The sequence below is a fragment of the Artibeus jamaicensis genome, unplaced genomic scaffold, assembly GCF_021234435.1.
Source record: "Artibeus jamaicensis isolate MK-2021 breed Jamaican fruit bat unplaced genomic scaffold, CSHL_Jam_final scaffold_369, whole genome shotgun sequence".
NCBI lineage: Eukaryota > Metazoa > Chordata > Mammalia > Chiroptera > Phyllostomidae > Artibeus > Artibeus jamaicensis.
Window position 1 is genome coordinate 7,888,541 of NW_026522042.1, and position 18,545 is coordinate 7,907,085.

Below are 18,545 nucleotides of genomic sequence, written 5' to 3' on the forward strand. Positions count from 1 at the left end.
TGTGGTTGCAATTGAAATTTTGTGCATTGGCTCTTTAAGAGGCTCTCTGTGACTCCAGCTGTCTCTCCCTAGAAGATTGAAACTCTGCAGCTGGATGTTATCTGGGTTCTTTTCCAGCTCTGGGGCTGTAGGCTGGGGAGCCCAGCTGGGGGTTCACACCCCACACTTCTCAGAGGTCCCTCAGTCACTGAAATATTCCTCAAGTACTTCAGCTGCCACCCATCAGTGCCAGCCAGCCCTCTTGTTTCCTTCATGCTCTGTACCAGTCATGTTATGATGAAGTTTCTTGTATCTGTAGTGATTATGAGTCTTCTCTCCAGTTATTGTTCAGTTGGTTATTCTGGATGATTTCTCTACAATGTAGTTGTAATTCCAGATTGGTCCTGGGAGAAGGTTAGTTTAGCTTTCTCTTATTCCTTAGCCATTCTTGGATCTCCCCTTTGTCAAATATTAATTGACTCTAGAGACTTGGGTTTATTTCTGGGCTCTCCATTTTGTTCCATTGATGTATGTGTCTGTTCTTATGCCAGTACCAGACTGTGTTCATTACAGTGGCCTTGTAGTATAGTTTGATATCAGGTATTGTGTTCCTTCCTACTTTGTTCTTCTTTCTTAAGATTCCTGAGGCTCTTCAGCATTTTTTTTGGGGGGGGGTGGTTCATATACATATTTGAAGTATTTGTTCTATATTTGTGAAATATGCCATTAGTATTTAAATAGGAATTGCACTGAGTCTCTAGATTGCTTTGGGTAATATGGACATTTTAAGGATGTTGATTCTTCCAGTCCATGTACATGGTATATGCTTCCATTGATTTGTATCTTCTTTAATTTCTTTCTTTAGTGTTTTATATTTTCTGCATACAGGTCTTTTATCTTCTTGGTTAAATTTATTCCCAGGTACTTAATTTTTCTTGTTGCTATAGCAAATGTTTTTTTTTTTTTTTCCCAGTGATTCCACTGCTGGGAATATACTCCAAGAATGCTGACTCACCAATTCAAAAGAACTTATGCACCCTTATGTTCATAGAGTTGCTATTTATGATAGCAAAGTGCTGGAAACAGCCTGGATGTCCATCAGTAAATAAGCAGATAAAAAAAACTGGTACATTTACACAATGGAATACTATGTAGCAGAAAGAAAGAAGGAACTCCTATCTTTTGTGACAGCATGGATGGAATTGGAGGATATTATGTTAAGTGAAATAAGCCAGTAAAGACAAATAGCATATGATGTTACCTATAAGAGTAACCTAATGAACAAAGTAAACTAATGAACAAAACAGAACCACAGGCATGGAAACATGCGACAGACTGGAAGTGACCAGAGGGGAGGGCAGAGGGGTATAATTAGGGGAAAAAGTGGAAATAACTAGACAAAGAACATGTATGAATGACCCACGGACATGGACAACAGTGAGGAAATTGACTGTGGGAACAAGGGGTGGGCTGAGCAGAGGTGGGCAAAGGAGGAAAAATTGGGACAACTATAATAGAATAACAATAAAAATGATGAAAGAAAGAAAAGAAACACCTATCCTAACATTAAGGCAAACCGTGAAAGTCATGGTTTGTTTTTCAGTCCTTGACCTATGGTCTTGAGATGTGCCTCTTTTCCAGCAAAATCCCTACTCATAACTGAATGATTCTGGTAACCAAAAATTTATCAATTGAACTTTGATCTAATATTTTACCATTAGTTCTTGACTTAAATGTTTTTCAAGAGTTTCTCTTAATAAGTTGTTTTTTTCAAACTTATTGAATATTTATAGGATTTTAAAAGTCTCCAAGTATACCATAAAAATATCCACATTTTTATGGTATATCTAGAGAGGCAATTGAAACTACCAAAATAATGAATTACGTATTTTTAATCTTATAAAAGGAATCAAAAGACAAAAGAGATGTGTTTATTTCCCTAAGAAAAAAAAGTGAAGTATTTTCTTGCTTTTTAAATATAAGATAATAGCCCAGAGGTAATCAAATTATCTTTTAATCCTTAAAAATATAATACTAATGACTTTTTTTTTAGGATTTACTTACTTAGGAAGTTAAGGGACCCAAGTAATTTATTATAAAAATCTGAGATATCTTAGCAACCATTGAATAGTGGCATTAAATTATCTACCACCATTAAAGCTGAATTCTTCAGTCAAAAACATGATGTTTCATTTCTCACTAATACACCCTAAGAGTTAAAACCTAGTCTTTCTAAAAGCTTCAGCCAAGGTCGAATGAGCTCCAGAAAGGAGCCAGCCAGTTCCTGTGATGCCAGGCATTAGGTGAGGTCTGTGGGGGTCAAGGGCTTCCTCACTCCTCCAAATTACAAAGTTGGTCTGTGTTCTCCTCCTGGCGCTTGTTAGTAATGAAGCTAGGGATGCCTAATAGGAGAGGTATTGGAGAAACAAATTGCTAGAAAATTACTTACTCATCTGCAGGGGCTTGAATTATCTGTCATTTGAGAGTGAAATTATTATATCAATCCATCTTCAAATGTCCTTGAAGGAAATTCCTAGATTAAATTCCTGAGCACTTTCTGAATTCCTGAAGGGATGACTTTCAAATCAGTCTCAATCTTAAAATGCAACGTATTTAATAATATACAAAAAAAGTAACTGCTGTTTACACATTTCATATTAGCAATGCCTGGCTAATATCCCTTGAGGTTTATTATTCCACAAACATTAATGAGGCATAAGCACTGGGCTTTTGGGGGTTTTTGTGACTCTTACTGTGCCCTCCACTGTGGTTGTCTTACATTCAATCCCTAGACACATCTCTGACCTCTTCTCCCTCCATCACCAGCTGCTTCTATCAGTGCAAGGAAGAAGGAAGTCTCTGTTCTGGGTCTATGTAGGGAATAGTATAGGGCATTTCTTATCCACAACAGATCCAACACCCAAAAATCATAAGCTTGTTGTTTAGGAATTAAAAACAGCATTACAAATGATTTTGGCATTTCCAGGAAAATAAAAACTAAGTTGCTTTGTGCAGGAAATAATAATCCTTAGGTAACCTAATGTGATCCTCAGATTTTACAATTGAGAACACAAGGCCAGTCTAGAGAAGTTGATTTTTCCAGAGGGATACAACTAGTTCGAAGCAGAACTTAGATGCAGTTCAGCTGTCTGAACCCCGAGTTCTATGTTGTTTTTTTTCTCTCAAATCATGCTCTGGGGGAAAAATAGGTGTTTTGAATATATATTTGATCATGATAACATACCTGAATACTGTATATTTGCACTGAAAACAATAACTAACCCTTGGCAAATAAATAGAAAAAAAATCAATCATCTAACTTTCCTAATCTGTGTGAAATCAAGGCATTCTTTTTTTTAAAAAAATATTTTATTTATTTATTTTAGACAGAGGGGAAGTGAGGAAGAAAGAGAGGGAGAGAAACATCAATGTGGGTTGCTCTCACATGCTCCCCACTGGGGACTGACCTGGCCCACAACCCAGACATGTGCCCTGACTGGGAATTGAACTGGTAACCCTTTGGTTGGCAGGCTGGTGCTCAATCTACTGAGCCACACCAGCCAGAGTGAAATCAAAGAATTCTTTATGTACAGACATTCACAGAAGTTTATGCCATCACTTACAAAGAGAGTAAGAAATTGATTTTAACAACACCTAAATGGCTAGCTTTCTTCCTCTTGATTATTGCACATTGTTCTTTAAGATTCTAAGTGCATGTAATTGCCAATGTTTTTTTGTTTTGTTTTGTTTTTCCTGTAAGACATTAGGAGTTTCAGGCTGCCTCTCATCATCTCCATACCCCTCTGATCCACCAATTCTCGGTCTTTCTCCAGTGGCTCAGTCGTGGTGTCAAGATGAGCAGCTGCTGGTTGAGCCCAAACCAGTGGATGCCCTTGAGGTAACTGCCAGATTTTCAGTTGTCCACTAATGGGTGGACAACCAAGGATCTTGGCCAGTGCTTCTCAGAATTTAGCAAACCTAAGAATCACCGGGGGCACTCATTGAAAATTCAGATTTCTGAGACTCATTCTAATTTACCAGGTCTGAACTGGACCTGGAAAGGGACTTTTTAAATAAGGCACCAGGTGATTCCTGTTACTAGGCACTTGTGGACACATCAGAAAGTAATGATGCTGACTTGGAAGCTGAAGATGGTCTGAAACACCAGCCTGCTGAGAACCCCTAAGTAAGTACAGTGCAAAATATCAGTCTGTGGAAACAACAGTAAATTCAAAGATTTAGTTGGAAGCATTTGACCTCAGAATGTGAAATAAAGTTCACTAATGAAGGGAAGATAGCCAGAGAAGCGGCAGGACCTGAGCACGGTGCTGAGCCACCCCCAGCACCCCCCCCCAACTCCCACAACCCAGGCCCCTTTCTCATCCAGACCTATGCACTCCAAGGACATGCTTCCCACTCCCTCTAACAGTCTGTCACATTAGCATGCCATCTGGACACACTTGGAAATTGTGGTCATATAGATTTAGGATTGGGGGGTATGGAGACCAGATTTAAGTTCAAACTAGTAAAGTTGAAAGCATTATAGCTGAGAAGTCTGAATAAAAAAATCATTTGAAAACCAGAAGATAGAATGAAGTCAAGAGAAAAATCCTGAGGCTGAAGTGTGACCAAGTCCATCACAGGGGTTGGGTCGGGAGAGCCGGGAGGGAGGTAGAGCTTTGCTTTGCTGTCGTCAGTTGGACATTCCATCCAACTGCCCCTGGTGGGGATTCCAGTGCACTGAGCATGCCCAGTTTGTGTGACTGAGTTTCACCAAGTAGAACAATCAACAAGATCACCATAAAGGCTTTACCACCACCAAGCCTGTAAAGTGACCACTGAAAATCATTCCCAAATTTGTGATCAATGGACCCAAGTTTAGAGAGAGGAGCTCGTTTGGTCTACAAAAATGGTTTAAGTTCCAGTCTCTAATTTCTTCCTTCTCAGATCCTCTGGTCTCCACTAAAGGGACAATATTTGGTGAGATGCAGCCATTTTGTTGGTCGGCAGGAGCTCGGAAGCAAGAAAATGTCATAGTGGTAGAACACAGCGTCCTCCTCCTCAACAGCAGCCCATCGCTGGAGCTTCCAGGTCATTGTGCCCATCAAGGGAAGGAGGGAACTTTCAGTTAGAGAATCTTATGTGAACCTTGTATGAGAAGCCCGCCAACCTGGTTCTTCGAATTTCTAGCCTACTGTTTCGGATACGCAGGTGCTATCTCTTCACCTGAAATAGCAAAGACATGACTCAGGGCAAGGAGGAAACTGTAGGTAAGCCTCACACTCGCCTAAGGAGTTTGGTGTTTTACGTCTGTGTGGCCACACGCATATTTGGGTAGGGGATGGTGTGTGTCCTTGTGGGAGGCCTACACACCTTAAAGGTTTTATGAGAAGCTATGCTAAAGTAAGACTGTCTCTCTCTACTCTCTCTCAATTCTAAAATGGTAAAATCACACTGATTGTAAATGACCAAGAATAGACTAGGAGCCTGGCAGATGATTACATCGTCTTTAAAATGTATAGTCTGCCTGATGGTAAAGTGGCTACAGCATAAGAAAGACCATTTGTTTTTGTTAATGTAAGAAACATCCAAACCTGTACATAAATTTTATGACTTATTTGAGCTAAATTGATGACATAGGCTGGGGACAAGTTCTTAAATGTTCTGGAAAAATCACAGTTTTGCAGTTTCACTTATACATTTGAAATTAAGGAGGGAACCGAAGGAAGATCACATAGAAGTAGGAGGAAGCAAGGTGGGACTAAGTTACAGGATAGCGAACAAGAGTATGTGCTCTCCTGAGGGTGGTCGCATCTTGTTTCAAAGGTGTGGTAACCTAGATGCACAGAAACAAGGAACAGGCTTGCTTAAGGTATAGCCAACCCTTTGACTAAGAAGTGACAGGCTTGTGTGGCTGAGTGAAAAGTGTAAAGGGATTAACCAACAAGCAATACACACACACACACACACACACACACACACACACACACACAGAGGAGGTGTGACTAGCCACCATGACCCGCCCATTTAAGATTTTATGATCAGATCACCCTGTGAGGTTACTTCTTTGAACCCCCTTTTTTTTTGGGTACACACTGTTTAACCTCAAATACTGATTAATTAAGAAGAATTCTTTGGAAATATTTTCCCTAATTTTCAAGTTTGGTTGCCTTTCTACTCTGCCAAAAAAGACCATGCTGAGGGCTCTGTTGTTGAACTTGGAGGCTTGTGGAGAATCACTGTCTCTAAAAGTATGTCTTCTGCCAACTTGCTGTGGGGCCTACAATTATTCATTCTCTTCAACTCAATCATTCTTTTAGTTTTCCAGAAAGCTGTCTTCAAGTACAAATATTCCCAGAGAGGGCACATCAAAAACCTTTAGAATATTTTTATCAGGAAAGAGCAAGCTTCCATGAGCGTGGGGCCACAAGGTGGACTGGCAGGGCCCAGAAGGAAAGAGGGCGTGGAAGGAGGAGGTGGAAAGTGTGCTGAGGGAGAACCGCCCCCGAGCTGCCGTCTCAGGCTCTGGTCAGGTGTAAGTGAAGTGCTTCAGCTCACGGAACCTGAGGGCTGAGCCTTGCTGGAAAGGATGTAAGGCAGGCGATGCCCTCAGAACTAGAGGGATACACAGAAATCTGGCATCTTTTATCTTTTCCTTCACATTTAATTTAGGTTTGGGGAAAAAATACTTAGCATCGGCTAGTTTTGAGTATCTCAAGTACAAGAAATATGAGTAAGACATAGCTCCTGCCAACTGAGAGCTGGCAGTTAAGTAGCGGGGGGTGGTGAGAGAGGGAAGGAGAGAGAAACTTTTTCTGCAACTATTGATTACAATTAATGGGAGGGAATTTTAGCATAGATTCCATTCGTTTTTCTCCATGCATTTCAGAGACTTTTGGAGATATTAACCTCACTCTTGGCATGCTAAACAAGGAAGATATTATCAGCAAGGTAAGGAAAATAGAGAAAAATCCCCTTCCCATTCACTTTTTCTAGTTTGGTTATTTCAGCATTTCATATACATCCTCTTTGCCTCAAACTCCTCTTTTATCTTTGGTTTCTTATGTAGAAATAATTTTTTCAGAAAATGCACTTACAATGAATGTCATTATAATCTCTAAACAATTTCATTTGGCATTTAAGGAATCAGAGTACCCAGTTCCAGAAGTTAGCAAAGAATGCCCCTTTCCATAATCTTTTAGAAGAGTATGTGGACAAGGGGATGTCGGACTCACAACCTGTGGATTCCAGTCTCCTCCTGTATAATTTCAGCATTCCTCCGAAAATCCCAAAAGATCTTCCGTAGTCATCTACCATGCTAATTGACAATTCACTGTTCTTTCCTCTGGGATGTGAAGGCTATCTGGCTTCATTAACCTTTTGTAAAATAACAATAGCTACCCTTTGATGTACACTTATTGTTAGCTTTGCAAACAACAGTGCATCACTTTACATTCTCTCCTCACAGCTTTACAAGGTAGGTATTATGATCTTCATTCGACCTCTACGAAAAGTAAGGCACAGAGAAATTACATGCTTTGCCTCAGAACAGCAGGACTATATCCAAACACAAGCCTGTCTACCTCCAAAGTAAGGCTCCTGACAATTATTCAGGGTAGCCTCCCTGAGAGGGACAATTCCTAGGCTTTTCTCTCTCAGTCCAGTGGTTCTCAACCCTGACTGCGTGTGAGGGTCTGTATTCAAAGAGAGTTGTTTCCCATTTTAAATATGGGCACAGTACCTTGAGGTAACATGCTGTTGGAGATTTTAGAACACCTGTCTCTCATCTTCCAAAGACCATGGAGCTATCTACAGGAGCCTTCTCGCACAGCATCTGGTCAAGCCATTCAATTCTCAGAGCCTATAGTTCTACCCAAACAACAACAACAACAACAACAAATCTCAACTTTCTCCCCACAAAGGCATGAATGGAACAAGGGCCTATAAAACTCCCTTAGGAACAAGTTTGGTAGCTTAGCAGCCTGTTTGGGATTCATGTTTGTTCCTAAATACCATGGCCACTCCCTGGTAGTAAGAGCAACAGTTAAGTTGATAGGCATCTCCACTCTCACTGAGTGCCCTACAACAGGGATTTCAAGACACCTTGATTGTCCCGTAGTCCACCTTTGCCTTCAGTGAGACTTTGCCATAGAAATGTAGTCAAATTAAAGTAGTTTTTAGAATGAACTTTGCTCTGCCTAAAAGCCTTTGACTTCTAAAGATGCATATTATGTTCAGGAAGCCCCAGTTAAGATATGCAAAAATCTATTGCGTAGTACAGATACTTTGCTCAGTTTAACAGTGGTATTCATCTGGGCTTCCTCTGATTCCTTTAGTTTTGCAACTCAAATTTCTGTGCATCCCTGGTATGTTCACAGGAAGACATCTACAGTCATCTGACTTCCATTATTCAGAACACTGACATCTTGGATGACACCATTGTCCAAAGGCTGATTTATTATGCTTCTAAGGACATGAGAGACAACAATGTAAGTTTGATTGTTGACAAAGAATCAGGAGCACAACCAGCAACAGGGGTTTGAGTGACCCAACCGCACCAGGTAGACATCCACAGGTTTCTTGCTCATCACTGCCAGGACCATAAATTACTTTTATTTGTTCTTCATGGTAACTTGGGTACCATAACAGTGCCTGTTATTTACCCTTTCACTGATGAGGAAACTGAGGCAAAGTTAAGAAAGACATTAGAGGTAATATCATCCAATCTACTTTTATATGAGGCAGTTGATATTTAGAGGTTTTTTTTCAAAGTAATGATCTATGTATTGACAGAACAAATGACTAGAACCACGTTTTCCTGGCTCCCATATAAATTTTATCTCTTTATGTGCCTACTTATCTAGGTACATAAGCATCGTATCTGAAAAATTATTTGCAGAAATTATTTTGAGTCCTAGGATAATGATATTTTCTTCCAGAGAGGATTTTTTGTTTGCTTACTTGCCAAGAGAACTAACAATCTATGATTAAAATTTCAGAGCTTGAGATTTTCTAGGCAACTTTTCAGGAGTAAGGTTGACCAGATTTACCTAGTTCACCATTACCAAGAGCAGAAGTCCCTGCAAGTATCTCCAATAACAAAGACATTATTAGATGAAGGCAGCACTAAAACCCAAAGCTCTAGACTCCTAGCCCCAGTTTTCTCTCCCCATGGCCTTCCCATCACCATAACTCCACCACAGTACTTCATATCACTCAGACATAAAACATAAATCCTATATGTATGGTGTCTGGTATCTTAGTGAAAAAGTATCTATTTACCCCAAGTTTACAAGAATCCCATTATAACTTAGTTTTTGAATTAGCTCTGATTTCCCAGCTACGTACAGCTACCCTGAGGCTTTTGCCCCAGGTTTGTAAATAGCCTGTTCTCCAGCTATCCCAAACCCAGGGGAACTTACAAATATTATGGATTCCATTCCTTTCTGCAGACTTACTCTCTTCTTCCTGTCCTCCTTGTTGTCTTCCTTTTCTTCCACAGGTTCCCAGAGAAATCAGAATGTTGGCTGGTGAGGTTCTGGTGTCTCTTGCTGCACATGACTTCAACTCTGTGATGTATGAAGTACAAAGTAACTTCAGGATCCTGGAGCTACCCAATGAGTTCATTGTGCTCGCCCTGGCTGAGCTGGCGACCAGCTACGGTATGGAGGGAATGCTTTGCATGACTTCCTGGGAAACAACCCCCTCACTAATTGTTGAAAACCCCAGTGGGAGCAAACAGCAGAAGGGAGAGTGTCTCTACCTTGTGCCGAACTGAAGAATATTGATACAGGGATTTGGGCAGCTGTGTATGGGCCAAGATGAACCTGCTGACTGCCACTGGTCCATGCTGCTCTGAATTTGGCTGGATTTTCCCCCAACCTCACCTTCTCTTACATCCAGCTTTGTGTTTGCAGAAGCACATTTTCTACAAGGTATATTCTGCAAACCATGAAAACTTACACAAAGCAAGGGTTTCTTAAGATGCTAGACCCTCTGGATATAGGAAAGTTCTGATGGAAGAGATGAACGTTAATGAAATAATCATCCAAATAAGTAATTGCTACTAAACTTAGGTACAGGTGGCTATATAGCTAGTACCTTACATTAAGCCAGTGATTCCTTAATTCTTTAACTGTAGCCTGGCATTATGGTGCGGACGGAATAGAGAACATCTTCCTACTGCACCTCTGGAAATGCTTGTTGTTGGCATGAGGAGGAGTCACAGAAATCCCCCATGTGAGAAGATAATGCCTTTCTTCTCTGGCCCCTCACTGCAGCATCCCAGAGCATCCCCTTCATGATGATGACCCTGCTCACCATGCAAACCATGCTCAGGCTGGCTGAGGAGGAAAGGATGAAAGCAGCTTTCTGTGTTGGTGGGTACCCTGTGCTTTCTGCTTTGGGACCAGACTATGAATGGAACAAATATCTCATTTTTCTTTTATTCCAGCCTTGTTCTTTCTAATAGCTACCATTTACTGAGTGCCTACCATATGGAAGGCCCTCTGCAGAGAGTTATCAATCCACACAACAATTCTGCACAGTAAGTACTTATTAGACCATTCTACAGACAAGAATCATGGAAGTTAAGCAATTTGTCCAAGGTGGTGACACAGCCAATGAGATGTGGAGATGGCATTCAAACCCAGGTCTATATAAGCACCCAGTCTACACTTTTCCACTGCCTTGTATGGTGTCCATTTCTACTGGCTTCCTTCTTTAAATGGGCCACAATTTCTCTACAATGATTACAAGGGCTTAGCTGCTCTTACCAGTTGGCTAAATTTTAACATCTCTTTATAATGCAATGTTGTAATCATGATAAGTACACAATCTAATTAAATATAAGCAATCATAAAATCAAGAAAAATGGGTAAACAAATGATGGTCATGAACCCCCTCCACCTTCAAACTGGAATGCATCTACAGTAATCGAGGGTCTGCAGGAACAGCATGCCCCAGAATGCCCAGGAAGGAGCGTTCACAGCACAGTGAGAGGCTTCCTAGATGAGCCTGGAGACCCAGACCCTTGTCCCTGATTGGCTATTGAGGCATCAAGCACCCCCAACCTTCACTCAATCTCAGTTTCACCTCTAAAACCATCAAATAAACTGAGTGCTAAGATTGCTTTCACCCTTAACATCCCCAATATGATTATTTTTGTATTATTTGAAAGCCCATGCTGTCAGGAATGTCTACTTTACCTATTTTCCATTCCCTTTTTTTGCCCTTTTCCTCTTGTTCTGTCCTCAGGGAAGGTAATATTGACATCTGACATATACTAAGAATGGTCTATGTGCCTGGGCACTTCCTTGGGTGATTCGTTAACCCCTCACAGTAATCCCATTAGACAGATAACATTTTCCTCCATTTTGAAGATGAGAAAATTAAGGTTCAGAAAGAGTAAACAGCTTGACTGAGGCCACATGGCTACTATGCGGTGGAGCCAAGATTTAAACTATAACAGTCTGACTCAAGGACTTGAGCAACTGTACTAGATTAACGCACTTTTCAATACCGTTTGCTCTCCCTGCTTACAATGACAGCTAACACTGTGTTCTGTAAATAAATGTTGGCACCTCTGATAGCATTTTTACTTGCAAGATTAGCAAGTAAAAAAGTACAAGAAATGAAAATCAGGAATCATTATGGCAATGAATAAGGGAATTCTCTGTCATTGTGCTATAATGTTATCTAGTTTCATTTGGCCCTAGAGCAACTTCTGCCCGGCTGCCACTAAAGAAAGAAAAGGCATAAAATTCAATAGCTGTCTATCCACCTATCTATTCATTCAATCAATCAGCAAAGAAGTAGACCCTGCCTATATCTGCTGCATTGAATACCATCCATGTATAAGACATCATCTTTTCTCTCATGTTACTTATAGGCCAGTGTGAAACACACACACACACAAACACATGCACAAAAGATTGTGATAAAGCATAGCAGGAGATTCTCAGAAAGAGTTTGGAGAGAATGGCATCTCTAAAGCTAAGATTCTTGTCACCTTTTTTAAAGTTTTCTTTTCATAGGAAATTGTGAATTTTATTATCATCCATGAAAGGGGGTAAAATGATGGCTGAAGGAAAAATAATATTATTTGATACATTTGATGCAAACACATATGGGTTAGTGGCCCAAATGACATTTTTACTGGCCCAAGGTCTTCCAGGCTGATGAGCTGTAACAAAGTGAACACATCCATTTGACCATCACTCAAGTCAAGAAGTGGGACATTACTAATCCCCCAGAAGTCTCCATCTTTCTCTCAGTCCTCACCCTCTCCATTCTCTCACAGTCTTGACTTCTATCACCATAGATCAGTTCTGCCTGTTTGTCAGATTCGTATGTGTTGCTTTGGGCAGCTGTGGTCTATTTTCACTCCTGTATAACTATTACATGTCTACAGTAAATGTAGTTTTTCAGTCTAACTTTTGGCAGATATGGACTGTTTTCTTTGGGGCTATTATAAAAAAACCAATATGAATATTCTTGTATAAGTTTCTAGTGCCTGTATGTATGCACAGCTAATGAGTATTTACCTGGAAGTGGAATCTGGGTCACAGAGGTCACTGGGTCAGCTTTGGTCAATCATGTCAAATAGTTTTCCAAAGTGTTTGTATTAATTCATAATTTCACCAGCAGTATATGAAAATACCAGCTGCACTTAAGCCTTGTCGATACTGGACATTGTCTTAGATTTTACCCTATTTGATGTTATAAAATAGTATCTTGTTATAGTTTCAACTTACATTTTACCAATGTGGTTGAACACTCTATATCTTTATTTGGTATAGTCATAAGATGTTATAGACTATTACACTATATTCGCTAATCATCAGCACTTCTCTTTTCAAATTATTTTATGGTCCTTCCCGCCTTCATATTTTTCTCAGTCTGTCATTGCTTTTAAAATGCAGCCCTTGAAAAGTTCAGCAAAGCCATTTACAAGTACATCAACCACTGGAGAGATTTCCCCTACCCCCGCCTGGATGCCAACCGACTGTCTGACAAGATCCTCATGCTGTTCCGGTACATGATGGAGAAGTGGGCCCCCGGGGCCTCACCCGTGCAGGTGAGTGGAGCCTCGGACTAGCTCTCTTGTGCTGGCGCAACTTCCTCTTTTTTTTTCACATGATTGTTAACTTCATTTGGTTTTTTTTGTTTGTTTGTTTTGGGGGGAAGTTTTGGAAAGCTATGGGTTGTTTTTATGAGGTTTATCAAAAGTTTCATTTTTCTTAGTGCTAATCAGTATTTACTCATTCTTCCAACTAATATTTACTGGATCTGCACGACATGCCAGACACGGTTCTGTGTGCTGGGGACACAGCAGAGGTTAAACAAACCAGAATCCCCACTCTCATGCAACTGACATTCCAATGTGTGGAGAGAACAATAAACAAGCTAAAACAAAAAACATATGGAGTGTTAGCTCCTTCGTGTCATATATCATAACCAACATTTGGGCCGAGTCACTGGTTAGGAAAAACAACAGTCCACAGAACTTTCCTGCGTGTATGGCTTTCACAGTGAAATAAAATAACATGTAAAGAGTTCAGTTGACTGCTTCAAAATACTGCAATGCTTTCTGGAGAATAGTTCACAAAGTACGTATACATAATCCTGTCCTTATCTTGCTTAATTGTTATCATTTTTTTAAAGTAGGCTAAATTATACTCTATTTAATCTCCTATTGCTGCATTTTAAAAGATTTACCACTTAGCCACCTTCTCTAATTCAGTTTCTTTTCTATCCTTTAAGCTATTAAGGCATTTATTTTTAACATGCTGTGCTAGCTAAATTATTCGCAAACATGGAATATTTAAATTATCCTATAGAAGTCTTTTCTTCAGGACACCTGAAAAACAAAACTCAGTACAAATTTGATGACTACTTTTCTAACTCCCCACAAGAGAGTCAAATGATAAGATGGTATATAAAGTAGTAAAGGAATGCAGAGGGAAGTGCTGAAATATGATGAGCTCTGGAAAGGCTGAGACATTGGAATTGAGCTTTTGACCCCTGAAGTCATTTACTACAGGGCAAATGCATTCCCTAAAGAGGGAATAAAACCTACGGAAGCAGAAGTTGGAGATGAGATCACATGCACACTTGAGCGAGTCTGGTGGGAAAACGCCAAGGGGACAGGGGGAAGGTATATGGAAGCAGAAAGAAATGACACCAGAAAAGTCTTAGCTACATAATGAAGAACCTTGAATGCTACTCAGGAGTTTGGACTTTTTGTTTTTAAGAAATGACACACCTTTAAAAAATTTTTAAACAAGGGTTTAAGTGCCAGAAAAATCATTATAATATTGATGCTAAAGATGAATTCGGTATAGGGGTGGAGTAAAACAAAAGCCTCAATTAAGAGGCTCTAGAAACATCCCAGGTCCTGAACACTAAGGGGATCAAAGAAATCACATGCTGAAAAATAGGATCAACAGGACGTGGCACAGATAATGAGGAAATGGAGTAATCTGGGATGATTCTTAGATTTCCAACTTGAATAATGTTGGGGCCATTAATCAAGATGAGGAAAAACAGAAGGAATAACATATTTGGTGCAGTAGTAAAAATGGGTTTAATTTTCAATATTCTGACTTGAATGCCTATGGGACATCCAACTGGAGATATTAATAGATTTGGGGATATTCAAGATTAGTGTTAGGAAGAAAAGCAAAAGCCAGATGCACAGATTTATATAAGTGACAGCTTTATATAAGTGACAACTGACTAGGTGGCTATGGATGGAGTTGTTCAGGAAGACTCTGGGTTCCATGATCAGAGGGAACTCTTTGGAACTGTAATGAATGTCTACTGACTGCGCTGCACACCCAAAACTAAGGCAAAATAGTGTTGATTTCAAATTTTGATTGAAAAATAAAATGTAAAAAAAAGTATGTGGAGTGGAAAAGGACCAAAAATCAAGTTTTGGGTTAGGGGAATGAACATTTAAGGAAAAGCAAAGGAAGAAGAACTCACAGTGGGGAACTGAGAATGGGCTGCTGAAGGAGTGAGGGAACCAAGTGGAATGAGATCTCACAGCATAAGAAAGGAGGCTTTTTCAAAGAAGAAGAGAGATCTAGAATCCATGGGCATAGTTCAAGCAAGAGGAATCTTGAAAAGTATTCATTTCACAGAAATGTGCTAGAAGAATAATTCAACTGACACACAGTCTTGAGTGAAATAAATGGTGGTTGTTATGTGCATTAACTTTGGAAGTAGGTTTTTGTACAGCAAAATTTAGCTAGTAGAAAAACCATTCACCATCTAATATTAGGCAGAAAAAGTAGAATATAGAGCTATGTATTAAAAGAATGATATCAATTTTTTTAAAAATGTAAATCCATAGAGAAAAGATTTTTTTAAGTGAAAGAAAGAACATATTAAAAATTCACTAAGCTGTGATTATCTATGAGAACTGTGGATACAATATTTTCTTCTTCATGACTTGTGGGATTTCTAAACTTTTGTAATCAATACATATTACATGTATATTTGTTCATTTTTTGTATGTCAGTGTCAATTGTTCATTGATATTGTTCATTTGTTCATTCCATGTCAGTGGAAGCCAGATTATAGTGGATTGGGGGGGGGGATACACTAGAGGAGGGAAGAGGAAATAGCAAATGGAAACCACTCCTTCAAAAGACTTTGCTCTGAGAGTAAGAAAAAAAACTGAGTGAGGATAATAGTTGGTCAAAGTAATATGGAATCAAATCATTTCTTAATATGAAGGAAATTTTAAATGTGTTGGTATAGTGAAAGAAAGTGACTGTTAGAGAGAGGTTAAAGAAATAAGTGGGACAAATATTGAAATGAGAATCAACACAGAGATAGATGTTGATATAAATATAAATACAATTGTAAATATAACTGCCTCATGCAATGATCTTAGCCTAAACATTTTTGAAAGTTTTTAGAAACATTTTTTGGTTGAAAGCAGTGAGTAAAGTTTGGCCAGGGAGTGGGGAGTGGCGGGGGCAGGGCAGGGGCGGGGGGCTCTATATCTCCTGGTATTCTGAGAAATGCGTAAAAAGCATAATGAAGCACTAGAAGTGCTCTTTCCCAACTGCCTCTGCAGACCTTGTCCATCGTTAAGGCCCACGGCCCCACCGTGAGCCTGCTGCTCTACTGGGAAGACCTCTGTGAACAAGCCCTGGGCCAGGTGCCCTGGCTCCTGAACCAGTATAAAGACAAAGAGATTGACTTCCATGTCACTCAGGTAAGAGACACATCCTAAAGAACTGATTCAGAGTCCACTGGTAACCATCTTAGAGCACACAAAGTCTCAAGAGGGCCTAAAGAACGTCAATACCTCTGTGGGCAGCTGAACTTAAAAATGCCTCTTTGGAAATGCAAGGCAGCTGGAAGCTGGCATAGCTGGATGATGGGAACTCCAGGAAGGGGTTCTTATTACTTTTCTCAGCCAGCTGAAGCACTGAACAAGGTAGAAGGGCAGATCACTTAAAATAACAAAACAAAACCGGTAACTGCAGGAAGGTTATGGATTTGTTGTGAGAAAACATAATTACTTGCCTTCCACATCCTGTGCTTGCTGCTTTGTGGGCAGCCTCCAACTCACCTTTGATTCCAGAGCCTGAAGCAAATACTGGCCGCAGCCGTCCTTTATGACATTGGCCTTCCAAAGGACTTGAAAAGAAGCATATTCATCAATCTGCTCCACCAGGTAAGAAGACCATGCTGTCCAATCTGACTGTTTTGTTCACGCCAGCGTTCTCTTTTCGACATCTACCACCTGCGTTTTCTCTCTCATTCAGGTGTGCAGAGTCCCAGAGCCTCCAGGGAAGGAAAATGAAATAGAAGCTTCAAGCTGTTTCCTCCTTCTAGGTAGGACCAAACACTCAGAGGGTTTCTAGCAAAAATGTCTCCAGGTGACCATGGTAACAATGGTGAATGAAGGGTGTGCAAACTGTCAACATTAGTTACTTTCACACATACAGTGTTTCTTCAACTCACAGTGTTCTGTGCCTGCCCTTATCTCACCTGTTCCCCAAAAGAGTGCAGTATATAGGGTGACTGGTCATCTGGACATAAAACTCTCAGTTCTAGAACCAGGAAAGTGTCGGCATATTTTTGGTATTAACCACTTAATTAATTCTATGATACTAAAGAAGAAAGAACAAATAAAATCTAACTATGAACCTAAGAGTGACTTGGACAACCCTCATGGAATTCCCCCCTCCCCTTCACAAATATTTTACTTGAAGAGAAAAACAAGTTCTTATGATGCCAGTGTTTCTTAAACCTGCAGCCCATTCCAACCCTGCAGACCTGATGGAATTTTTTGATGAACAAATAAGAAGTAATAATGAAGCCATTCGGAGGGGAATCTTGGCTTTGTTAAGATTGGTTATCGGTGCTGAAGGTAAGCGATGGGGATGAAGCCAGGGTGGTTGATTTTCTATCAGGAAGAAAACCCAAGTTTGCACATGCTCTAATGCCCTCCCTCGTCTTTCAGATGTTTATAGAACATCATATTCCAGTGAAGCTCTGTCTTCTTGGTTGTCTGCAATTTACTAATTTTAAACAGCCATTTTTCAGTTATCTCCCTTCTTTTATTATATTTATGGATGCACTGACTTGATAATGACAGTGCATCCATAATATTTGAGAATTTAATTTAGAATTTGGAAGATTTAGTAAGCTGGTTAAGTGGCGTAATAAACAGGCAGTCTGTAAGAAATATTCACAGTATTCTAGAGATTAGTACATAAAGAAAAGAGCAGAATTTAATAAACTATCATATTTCATTAATTCCAAGAAGCACATATTTTCATAATATTGGAATGCATCTTATGATTGACAGCATTTTTTATTATAACCAGCCACTATAGTTTTTCTCTTTTTTTTGATGCAATATAAAATGAGGGTGCTTCATAACATTGATGATAGCTTGGATTAATAAAATATGATAATTCAGTTTTGCACTACATCATAATAGCTTTTAAATTCAGTTAGCACTGGGGTTTACTAAAAAATCGAACAAGAGATTTGAAGTAGTTCCACAAAATTTAAAGCTGAATGTATTGAATTCCATTTATGCTCTAACTTAGCTTTAAACAAGATGGAACCAAATATAATAAGGAGCAAAGAATGTAGTCAACATCTTTAAAGAGCTGGAGAAGGAGAGGATACCAGGATCAACTGGGGATAAAATGTAAAGGACAAGAGACTTTGCAGTTTTGTACCAGAACTCTAATGGGCTGCCATCAGTCCCAGAACATACTGTGCTCCTGCTGAACCACGCCTCTCAATTTCTCGTCTTCCCTTCAGAGCCCAGCTTGAGGGACCACATCACTGCAGTCGAAAGAACAGTCAAAATCGTCCTGGGTGACCCCAGTGTAAAAGTAAGAGAATTAACAGGGACTTTTATGTGGTTGGTGGTAGTTTTAGGAGTAAACCAAACAGTTTTGATGGTTTAAGGATCTACGTATGAGACTTTATAAAGAACTTGGATCAATTCTATCTTTAAAAGAATTCCATTTTTCCTGAAAAAAATTAACCCAATTAAAATCCAGTTCTAAAGCACATTCAGT

At 39.7% G+C, this 18,545-nt stretch overlaps 1 protein-coding gene across 1 annotated transcript in view; it reads left to right on the forward strand.

Moving 5' to 3' along the window:
• Positions 1-1,406: 1,406 nt before the first annotated feature.
• The window catches only part of MROH2B (maestro heat like repeat family member 2B), a 54,229-nt gene continuing 37,090 nt past the window's right edge, over positions 1,407-18,545 (forward strand). The window contains exons 1-14 of the mRNA XM_037138506.2: positions 1,407-1,416; positions 3,813-3,877; positions 4,082-4,133; positions 4,927-5,070; positions 6,869-6,930; positions 8,358-8,468; positions 9,482-9,641; positions 10,260-10,358; positions 12,903-13,057; positions 16,070-16,210; positions 16,583-16,675; positions 16,767-16,836; positions 17,261-17,374; positions 18,283-18,356. Coding sequence (XP_036994401.2) covers positions 1,407-1,416; positions 3,813-3,877; positions 4,082-4,133; positions 4,927-5,070; positions 6,869-6,930; positions 8,358-8,468; positions 9,482-9,641; positions 10,260-10,358; positions 12,903-13,057; positions 16,070-16,210; positions 16,583-16,675; positions 16,767-16,836; positions 17,261-17,374; positions 18,283-18,356 — 1,350 coding nt within the window. The remainder of the gene's footprint in view (positions 1,417-3,812; positions 3,878-4,081; positions 4,134-4,926; positions 5,071-6,868; positions 6,931-8,357; positions 8,469-9,481; positions 9,642-10,259; positions 10,359-12,902; positions 13,058-16,069; positions 16,211-16,582; positions 16,676-16,766; positions 16,837-17,260; positions 17,375-18,282; positions 18,357-18,545) is intronic.